The sequence below is a fragment of the Tigriopus californicus genome, chromosome 9, assembly GCF_007210705.1.
Source record: "Tigriopus californicus strain San Diego chromosome 9, Tcal_SD_v2.1, whole genome shotgun sequence".
In the NCBI taxonomy this organism is placed as follows: Eukaryota; Metazoa; Arthropoda; class Copepoda; order Harpacticoida; family Harpacticidae; genus Tigriopus; species Tigriopus californicus.
In genome coordinates, this window is record NC_081448.1 from 5,417,778 (window position 1) to 5,427,726 (window position 9,949).

Sequence of the window (9,949 nt, forward strand, 5' to 3'; positions counted from 1 at the left end):
CTTCGGGTTTCCAGTCCAATGGTTCCAAAGAATCAAGATGCTCTCGCTCAGAATGATCCAAAAAACATGGACCATGCCTCACTAGTCAGAGACAATTCCGAAGAGTTCGCCCAATAGCCGACCCAGAATATTTGGTGTCAAAAGCATGTTAGTGAACAAGCAAATACTCTCCTTCAATATATTGTTGTATGGCTTCAAAGATGTTAAGCTATACATTCAGGATTACGAAAACTTGAGAGCATTCGCGTTTGGATACTTTTGTTTCGTTTTTATTAAGGGAATTTTACATCATCGATGGAAACTTGACATTAGAAGGACGAATGGGATAGAAATATCACTTACGGTCTTTCAAGTTCGGTATTACAGACCCTAGTTTCTACGCCGATCGTTGAGAAAGGTATGTTTTTATCATTGAATAATGAAATGAGATGATGAAAAGTGTGAACGATTAAGGGTTGAACAACGCACAACTTGTGCCTATTTTTGTGCACCATTTATCTAATTTTGAACACCACTGATTTCTTGTTGACATTTCATGTCCACAAGAGATAAAAGGTGTCCAAAACTCTGCCGGATTCTCAAAATCACCCACCCTACTCTTTACGGGGAACCCGATAGACGAACTGAGGAACAGAGACCAACATAAAACTTTATGACAGACTTGGAAAAAGGAGACGCATCATAGAATTCGTTAACTAGAATAATACAAGAACCGTCCGTTTGTGTTAACAAAGATCCAAGAGCCTAACTGAAGCATATGTTGCATACAATATTGAGCGCCAGTGGAAAAATTGGAAGCATGATAATCAACTTGATAGTTTCCATCTAGAAAGTTAGTATCGGCTTTTATGCCACTTTTTAGCATTATTTTTTATATCTAAAAATACCTCAAAACAATATCTTATTTGAGATGTTTGTATTAGAAAAATAAAGTGAGCTGTCAGTATCACAGAGACAATAAGACCCCCCTGGAACCAGAGCATTTTACAATAGTACACAGGAACGTTCAAGTGGAACACGCAGCAATGCATATCAATGTATGGAATCAAATCTCTCCTCGGCCATAAAGAAGTGGTCGTTCCCAAGTTTCTCGGCTCGTTCACTCTCGAACTTGAAAATTCAACAGGAAATTCGCTAAAGCCAATACACTGGTGTCTATAAAGGCACAGGGGTAAGAAATGGAAATAAAGACCACAGCAGAGATCGTCGTCACACTTTATCGAAATCCAGGGCTTTGCTCATTGAATGAAAAGTTGGTGAGAGAAGGATCTCGAAGTTCCACCATTTTTAGTTTATGAATGGAACTTCCCACAAAAGCTTTTTATTCGCTCAAATCAGGTGCTACCCGAACAATGTCAAAGATTTTTAGCGTATGAAATGGTTGCAGGTTAAATAAGTCGCCAGTTTGGAGCATTAAAAATGGAATCCCCAAAGCGTTAGTGACAGGAATAGAATTTTGATGACCTTTTTTATACTCGTTAAGATGGGAAACTCCTACAACCTTTCGGATATTAAGTAAAGCCAACGGTGATTGCGCTGTTTCCACGAGGCGTTTTCTCATTTCTCAATTCAACATAATTGTTTCGGAACCAGCTTAAAGATCAAGTCTAAGTGTACAAACACGAGTCTAAAGTTGTCGTTACCATTGTATATTTAGAAATATTCTGGTACCACAAAATACCGCATGTTTGGAATTCACGCTTGTAACAGAAAATCTGGACGAATCTGGACGAAATTCGACTAGTCTCCAGTGTCTTGGCAAGGAGACGATATTTGTTGTTCACATTTAGATTTCAATCTGGATAAAAAAAAACAAAGCCCAGCGGAAATTTCGCCCGTTCGTTACCAAATGGAATTTCCTACTTCGATCCGAAAGCTGAGCATTGCTGCGAGACTGAGACCCACAAATTGTTGGCTCTTCGTCTCAATCCGATTTGAGATCCATCCGATCCCTGCTGCTTCAGGACCATCAACCCACCAAGCAAGCCCAGAGCAGCTCAGGAGCACTCTTTCTTTTGGGTTGTCGTTCCAGCATTCGGTGTATGTACGATACGATGGTAGTTTGCCTTGTACCATCGACTTGAGTGAAAAGAGATTCCACACGAAAAGACGGGCTCCAAAATCGCCTTGGAAGACAAGGAAACAAATGGTGGCCGTTCAGATAACGTCGCATGAAAATCCAATTTCCAAAAAGCCCAACTACGAAAGTCAAGTTACGCGTGCCTTCCTTTCACGGAGAAAGGATGAAATCTATCTAACTATCCGTCTATTTTCAATTGCACTATGTAGTGTACGTACACACAGCGACAGGTAGAGTGCATGAAAGAAACGACAGAGGCATGGATGTTTTTGCCGGTTTTTATTGCTTTCCCACTTGAACTACCATTTTGCCCATGTTATCACCAGTGAACAAACCAATGAAAGCTTCTGGTGTCTTCTCAAAGCCATTCAAAATGGTCTCCTTGGGCTTGATCTGGCCTTCTTTGATCCATTGAGCCATTTGAATGATGCCCTCATTCCATCGGCTCTTCCAACGAGGCACGAGGAACCCTTCCATTTTCAGTTCCTAAACATTCAGTTCATTAAGCTTTTTTGTTATCTACAACAAGTTACGCTTAAATAACCACTTTTCAAAAACTCACCTTGGTGACGAGAGAGCCTTGAACACTGGGAGCCATGGTGACCTCCTGGTCATTATAAGTCGAGATGGAACCACAAACCGAGACTCGACCCCTCGTGTTCATCCGGGAGAGAACCACACTTGAATCCGGACCGCCCACATTTTCGAAAAAACAATCGATGCCTGCTGGACTAGGGAAGCCTTTTTCAAGCCCCTCGGTGATAGATACCTGAATGGAATTGAATGTTTCAAATCATTACACGTTCTTGACACAGGACTTCCCAACATCTCAGATAAATGACCTTCTTGTAGTTGAAGGCGTAGTCAAAGCCACATTCTTCCGTCAGCCATTTGACTTTCTCGTCCGTGCCTGCCGACCCAACCACTTTGCAGCCTTTGATCTTGGCAATCTGTCCCACTAAACTGCCCACAGCTCCGGCTGCTCCATTGATAAAGACATTTTCGCCCTTCTTGGGTTCGCAGATCTCCAGGAATCCGAAATAGGCCGTGTTGCCCGGCATTCCACACGCCCCTAAGAGCAAAGACGGCGAAAGGGACCCAATTTCCGGGGCCTTTGTCAAACCTGACAAGCCGCGTGCACCCGCCAACTTGGAGGGATTGATTTTGGCCCTTTCCACCCATCCGGTATGCGACACGACCCGTGAACCGACGGGAAAATTAGGGTCCTTGCTCTCGATAACTTTGGCCACTTGACTGCCCATCATTGTGGTAGGAGGCGTGAGTGTGCGTGAGTAGGGCCTTTGATAGGGATCGACGGAAATGAACTCCGTCTCAGTGATGATGTCTCCATCCTCTAGGTCTCCCAACTCTTCGGACACTATCTCAAAGTCCTCCTTTTTGGGGACGCCATCGAAATGATTTTTGAGTACCCAACGACGACCAACAACCATTTTGTTTTCTAAAAAAAGATGCTTACATGGTTTAGTTGTGAAGATGTTGTAAGGGTCACATAGTCGGTGATTCGAATTTATTTTGGCACATAGGGCGGCATGCAAGCCAAAATTGGAATGACGTTGAGGTATCACAAAACGATGACACGCAAATCCAAACAGATCTTTAGATGACAAGTGCTAAAAGCATGAGGAAGCTCATCAAATACGTTGAGACAAAGTCCAGCTCCGCCCATTTCTCCAAGGTGTGTTGCCACGAATAGCCCTCGCTCTAAAAAAAAAACAATCGAAGGATGCAATGTTAACTCACTTTATATTTTGTCTCTTGGTGTCTGCAAATGGTCAAAGCGTTCAGCTCAACTAATATGGTCTTCCTGTCTCACTGGCTTCTTAAACAAAACTTTGTCAATCAACTTGCCTCTCTGAAGTTGTTGAAACGTACGTACATATTAACCTCAACACTCCAGATGCATGATATAATCTTGCCGGGGACACTTGCGCAGAAACGTAAGCTTGGTCAAACGACACCACCGCACAACGAACTGCCTGCCCTATAGCCCAAGGTTTATTGTGTACGAGCATCAACGTGTCCAAAACGCAAAAGCCAATGGGGCTCAAATTTTTTCTAAACCCTAAGCACACTTCACCTCACACTTCAAATGAACTTACCATAGATGCATCTTGGTTGAACATGACGCCCAAGTAAGCCAAGTTGAAGCACGCCAGCATGCCGAATATGAAGTTAATACTAATAGACACCATGGACCCTTCCGGGTATTTGAACTTCTGTCCCCATACTCTTGAGGCGTGCACAGACGCTTGCAAAATCTCAGCCAAGCGAGCTCGCAATTTGAATTCGGCAAATGTGTAGATCCCTAATGAGAGCAGTACCGCCCCTAATTGAAAGTTGAGCCCGTGGAGCATAGTGCTGGCCAGGTAAGTGGTGAGAACGGCTACCAAAGTCCCGAAACGGCGAGTTACTTTGAAGCAATCTGAAATGAATAGTATTGCAGTGCTTCTTCCATTGTTGATCCATAATCATTCAAACACCTACAGGTTTTGAGCCAGACATGCATGGGAATGTTCCAAGACTTGACGACTTCCGTCAGAGACCTGGGCACTTCTATGTTATGAGGGTGGACCACCTGGAGGTTCCAATCACCGGCCTCACCCAAGCCAAATCCGGCAGCGACGGCCGTGGCCTCGGATATGTATGAAACGAAGTAATGGCTGGCCCGAAAGGACATAGCGTCACGATAGGCCGTCCACCATCTGCAATAGAAACCAAGGACCGAATAGTCACGTCCAATCCAACACGTACTTCAATTTAGTCGATGCTAAGCTTACCGCCAAACGCCATCCGGGATCATCCAAGGATTCCAACACGTGGAAATAGTCAAGAACATGAATCCATACACGATACACAACACGATCTTGACCAACCAAGTTAGATTCTGCCAAATTGAACAGATCATCTTGCTAATCTCAATGATGATTCGATACATGACTGCCAGTGAATGAATCACTTACCCATTTGGGTCGATGAAAGGAGGCCATGTAGTCATGGTAAGTGATCCAAGGCCCAAACACGGTGGTCCCGGGATTTATGGCGTAACCCATATGCTCGAAGAAAGTGGGTCGACGTCGATAGTCCACTTGGAATTGGTCCGAATTGTTTTGACTCGCTTCCGTCGAATTAGTCGGACTTGGCACACGTTTGGCCCTTCGATCGCGCATTCGGAGCCCGGGGGCCACGGAGTCTGCCGTCGCACTCACGGCCGCCTGAGCCGCGTCGATTTCCCGGTCAGCCTTTAGAAGGCGTTGGTTTTCTCGGTCAAAATCAAATCCCAAGGAAATCATCTTCATGGTCAGGATCATTTGGGCGCCCCGAATTTGATGCCAATCCACGGGTGTGGCCAGCCAAAATTCGGCCACCAGATTGAACCCGAGGCACGTCACCGTCATGAGCGGCCCCCGCCAGTGGCCCCAAATCCCATGGGACACAACCAGCACCAGATACGACAGACAGGCCAAGCACACTAAATAGGCCACATTGGTATAGAAGAAGTGAGCGGCGGCAATCAAACCCGTGATGACGGCCATGGTGTGCCGCATCCACGGTCGAATAGACGCTGAAACGCCAGGTGATATTCAAGGCAGAAAAAGGCCTCTCTAAATGGATGTGTTGTATCTTACGAGAAAGTTGCGTGGCCAAACGGAAAAGGCCGGCCCACAGGACGACCTTGCCAATGTGAAGGCCGGCATCGCGCACGGTGGGTTGGACGCAGTATTCCAGGATCTCTTCCAGGCTGTGGTTCATCTTCCAAGGCTGATCATGGTCCGAGAACGCGGGGTCGTCCGTTGGATCCGAGTCCTCGACGGTCTCCCAAAGCGGTTCCGGATAATCGTTGTCATAATACTCGTTCAGGTAATCTCCGTCCATGTACAATGGCTCGGATTCCAAGCCCTCCGACATGCTGGGAGCGATGCCTGCCAATCCGTCGTGGGGAATCAATCACCTTGACATGATACAGAGAAGGCCCGAGCTATTCATAACAACAGAACAGCCAACCCATCAAACTCAGCCTGACTGAGCTAGCTTTAGAGATTTGGCCAGTCCATGATTTTAGGGTTGCCATTGATGCCACGAAAATCCATCTAACCCAGGATAAGCCGATTACGGTATGACGCTGGAAGATTTTCATTAGAGCTGGGCGGTTATGTGGCTTTATTGGTGGTTTCATGAAAGAATTGATTATGTACAAATGAGAAATATTAATCATTCGATCAATAGATGGCCACAGTAGTCACTGATGGGCGGCACTGACTCGGAAGTCTGAGCCGAGTGCAAGGGTTGCGTGATAAATGTTATTCTCCACCGATTAGTTGACCGTGCTCACTTTTAAATTTGTGACAAAATGTTAAAAGATGTAGATAGAGACTTTAAGGGTTATTCATATCGTGTTAGATTAGATGGGGTTAGGTTAGGTTAAGTTTAAAAAAAGTAACACCGCCAACTAATTCGGTGGAGAATAACGTTTTACCCGGTTGCAGACTCCAAATGCAGATTTCGTTAATTTTAAATGTGTGATTTGGAGTGGGCAAGTGCTGGATGACCGTGTCAGACCGGTTAGGAAACAAAGCCTGGAATAGGGCAAAAAAATGTGCTAAACAGTCATATCTATATTAGTTAAAAAGGTTACAGGCACTTTAAAACAACTCATGAATAAGTCAAGGAACTATTTGCTTTTTTAACTTGATACGCTCGCTAGGGAATTTTTAATTTTTTTTTGGGGGGGGGGGGGGGGGTTCGCTCAGCCAAGTATCAGTGGACTAGTAAGGATTTACAGATCTAGATGTTTGATGCTTGGAAGGCTCAAAATATCCTCAGCCAGGAGTTGGCGGTACAAGACAGGGGATTTTGTTTGCCATAATGAGGAACGAGCAAGCAGATCGGGAGAGTACCGTCTTTGTTTCTTGTTGCTTAGCATAGGCAAGCTGAGTTGATCCATCAAAAAAAGAAGCTTTCAGGTGATGACATCGTCCCAGACTAATTCAGAAACTCTGGTCTTAAAACTTTCCACTAGACATTCCAAAGCTCGAGGATGAATCGGAAAGTCTCCTGAATGGGCCTTGTTGGCGCTGAGAATGTTGGTGAGTTGAGAGCATTTCCGGATCTTTCCATCACAAATGAAATGAGCCACCACGGCCTCAGCGAGCCGCCACCACCACATGCTATATTAAGTCAATGTCACCAGGCTGTTCCTCAAAATACAGAAACATCAAAATACGGGCATCCCGGAGCACAACAATTAACACCCATTTGGCTTGGGTCCTTGGATGTTCCAAGTCCTGCAATCCCCTTACAAATGCTGAAATGTCGAGGGGTTCAATATTTTCTTCTACTAAATTCGTGTTTTTTATCAATCTGTAAGGCATTAAATAAAAGATCAAGTTTGATTAAAACATTATCAAACTTGATTTTCACACCATGATTGATTTAAACATAGCTTGCTTTTAAGATCAAATGATGAATGGTGTAAAACCTTTCAAATTTTGATATGTGTTTCATCATAGTTTCAATTTTGCTCCATAAGTATGAACTATTTGTAAACCAACATATTGGGCTTAATTAATTTCTGTACTGGGTCAAGTTGTCCATTGGGACAAGTTGTCCATTGGGACAAGTTGTCCTGAGTCGAGTTGCCCTGGGTCAAGTTGTCCACTGGGTCAAGATGTCCTGGGTTGAGTTGTCTGGTGGGTCAAGTCGTCCTGGAACCAAATTTAACATGGAGATGGTAAACAAAAAATACTAGAAAAACTAAACAAACTAACAAACTGATCAAACAAAAAAATATAATCAATACACTAATGAAAAATAACTTCTCACTATCAACAACCAATTCAATCAAACTAAAGAACTACACATGGCAAATTGGGGAAACTGCTAAAGCTAGGCATAAGTGAGAATAAACTTATTAGGTTTGATAGTTTTGGTCTGCCTACACAAATTTGTTGGTAGATCAAATATCATAAAAATAACAAAAAATGATAAATAGACGAATTATAACCTTACATTTTGATATTGCTGGGGATGACATTCCCTATAGCGCTAAGAAAAGCCCATAAAAAACAAACCAAAAAATGTTCTTTAGGGCTCTTCAAGTGAACATGTTGATGAACAACTGACATTATTCCATGGAGTAAAATCAAAGACTACATGCTCAGCCAAACCGCACTGTACATGCATTGAGTTTGGCCCCTTACTTCATTTTACATGCTTGTCTAGTCAAATAGCATTGTGGTATTGAGCCAATTTGATAGTGCGTACACCGAATTACACCAAACATGTTCATTTTGTTGGGATGTGTACTGCACCTCACTTGAAATCACTTGATTATTGAAAATTCAATGAAAGGGTAGTGCGAATTGGCTGTGATGTTTATCTTTGTTCTCCCAACCAAAAAATGCCCAGTCAGGGAGCCAGACCACATTTATTTCCTTGAGTTTCCTTCACTTGACATGCCCTATTGATTGTCAATGTTTAGTAAGACAGAGGAAAAGAGGTATGGTGGATATGAGTGAAGACAGTGAATTGTCCAAGAATGTGGAGGAGCCAGACAGAAGTTGTCATACAGACTCAACTATTGAAAATGTCAAAAATGAGCTGGTATTAAAGAAGACCAGGAACTGCAGGCAGTGAAAAGGCTGCACTTTGGAACATTGAAGGAGGAAAGAAAGATGACATCATCTTCCTGTTTTGAGAGTTCACTTCTACTTTTGAGGCTTCACATTTCTACCAAAGTATTAACGCAAAGTTTTAGTTCTTTTATCTATTAAAAGATTGGTTCATTTTGCTTTGTATTTCAAAAACTGTCTCAGTTTCACTCAGTAACATGCATATAAACTACGTTTTAGAAGAAATAGTTGTTTCTCGACATTGTTTTGTATTTAAAAATAATCTATTTTTTCAATAGACTTTTTGAAACCTTAGTAACATTTTTTGTGTAATATTGAGATTTGCATCTTGGTTTCTTAGTACTGTATTGAAAAGTGCCCCAGTGACGTCCCAAAATTTGTGATGAATCATCATGCAGCAGCTACTTCAATATCCCAAGACATTTTTATACATATTTAAATTCCTTAATCACGTAATCTCATCTCCACTTTGAGGCTAGAGCATAAACCACTGAAAATATGGACGTTCCTCGACCAAGACTAGTCATACCGAAAAGCCAAATCAGCCGCAATTACCTTTACGCTGTCTGTAAAAACTTTGATCCGATTTGTCACTCAAAATATCAGGGCTACCAGGCATATGTGGAAAATTGTGTTTTCTTGAGCTTCAAGAAAGCTATGGACAGAACGAACCTGCAACATGACCAGACTAATGATGCAGCCTCATGACTAGTCTTGGTCATCGAGATACGTCCATGCATAGTTTTCAGTGGTCTATGGCAAGAGCTTGTTTCAGTTCTTTGGTTTCAGTCACCCTCTCGCTTACATTATTATTGTTGTGATGACAGAGTCTCTTTCATGCAATTCAGACCTTTACCAAGCCTTATTGTTTCTAAGCTTCTTGGGCTGTTTGCTTGTATGTGGGTTTGGTTGATTGGTTGACCGTCCGTCCGTCTACCGAGACCGGCCATCATCACGTGACCGCCCGGTGTGTGAGTGTGGCTCACCCCTCCTCAAGATGTTCCTCAACATCACTTGTCCGGCCACGGACTCGGTCTTCTCCATCACCGTGCCCGAGGATTTGGAACTGGAGAACGTCAAGGCATTTTGCGAGGCCGAAGCCGGCATTCCCACGGCCCAAATCCGACTCACCTTCCAAGGCCGTACCTTAGACGACGACAAAAAGGCCATCCGCGACTATGGGGTGCAAGACGGCGACATGTTGGTACTGGCCAAGAAA

General features: G+C 43.4%; 3 protein-coding genes across 4 annotated transcripts in view; 1 reads left to right on the top strand and 2 right to left on the bottom strand.

Moving 5' to 3' along the window:
* Positions 1-2,344: 2,344 nt before the first annotated feature.
* Positions 2,345-3,994, bottom strand: LOC131886128 (prostaglandin reductase 1-like). Its single transcript, XM_059234371.1, has 4 exons — positions 3,842-3,994; positions 2,923-3,539; positions 2,643-2,849; positions 2,345-2,566 (listed from the first exon to the last, which is right to left on the bottom strand). Exons 2-4 carry the CDS (start codon positions 3,529-3,531, stop codon positions 2,360-2,362), a joined length of 1,023 nt encoding a protein of 340 aa, XP_059090354.1. The 5' UTR covers positions 3,532-3,539; positions 3,842-3,994; the 3' UTR covers positions 2,345-2,359.
* Positions 3,543-6,352, bottom strand: LOC131886125 (protein-serine O-palmitoleoyltransferase porcupine-like). The gene is made up of 6 exons (XM_059234368.1): positions 5,728-6,352; positions 5,062-5,663; positions 4,879-4,985; positions 4,586-4,803; positions 4,201-4,523; positions 3,543-3,802 (listed from the first exon to the last, which is right to left on the bottom strand). The coding sequence occupies exons 1-6, from the start codon at positions 6,005-6,007 to the stop codon at positions 3,698-3,700; spliced, it is 1,635 nt and encodes a 544-aa protein (XP_059090351.1). The 5' UTR covers positions 6,008-6,352; the 3' UTR covers positions 3,543-3,697.
* Positions 6,353-9,513: 3,161 nt separating this feature from the next.
* The window catches only part of LOC131886126 (protein DDI1 homolog 2-like), a 2,711-nt gene continuing 2,275 nt past the window's right edge, over positions 9,514-9,949 (top strand). The window contains exon 1 of one of the 2 annotated variants that reach the window (XM_059234369.1): positions 9,514-9,930. In XM_059234369.1, coding sequence (XP_059090352.1) covers positions 9,728-9,930 — 203 coding nt within the window. In that variant the 5' untranslated portion in view covers positions 9,514-9,727. The remainder of the gene's footprint in view (positions 9,931-9,949) is intronic. The other variant, XM_059234370.1, reaches the window with a different exon arrangement.

Excerpts from the sequence above, each read along its gene's own strand:
- LOC131886125 (XM_059234368.1), bottom strand. The coding sequence starts at position 6,007 with ATGTCGGAGGGCTTGGAATCCGAGCCATTGTACATGGACGGAGATTAC. Across the intron at positions 4,986-5,061 it reads CCTTTCATCGACCCAAATGG|AATCTAACTTGGTTGGTCAA; the intron begins GTAAGTGATTCA and ends TCAATTTGGCAG. Across the intron at positions 3,803-4,200 it reads TCAACCAAGATGCATCTATG|AGCGAGGGCTATTCGTGGCA; the intron begins GTAAGTTCATTT and ends TTTTTTTTTTAG.
- LOC131886128 (XM_059234371.1), bottom strand. The coding sequence starts at position 3,531 with ATGGTTGTTGGTCGTCGTTGGGTACTCAAAAATCATTTCGATGGCGTC. Across the intron at positions 2,850-2,922 it reads ACGCCTTCAACTACAAGAAG|GTATCTATCACCGAGGGGCT; the intron begins GTCATTTATCTG and ends AATTCCATTCAG. Across the intron at positions 2,567-2,642 it reads AAGGCTCTCTCGTCACCAAG|GAACTGAAAATGGAAGGGTT; the intron begins GTGAGTTTTTGA and ends CTGAATGTTTAG.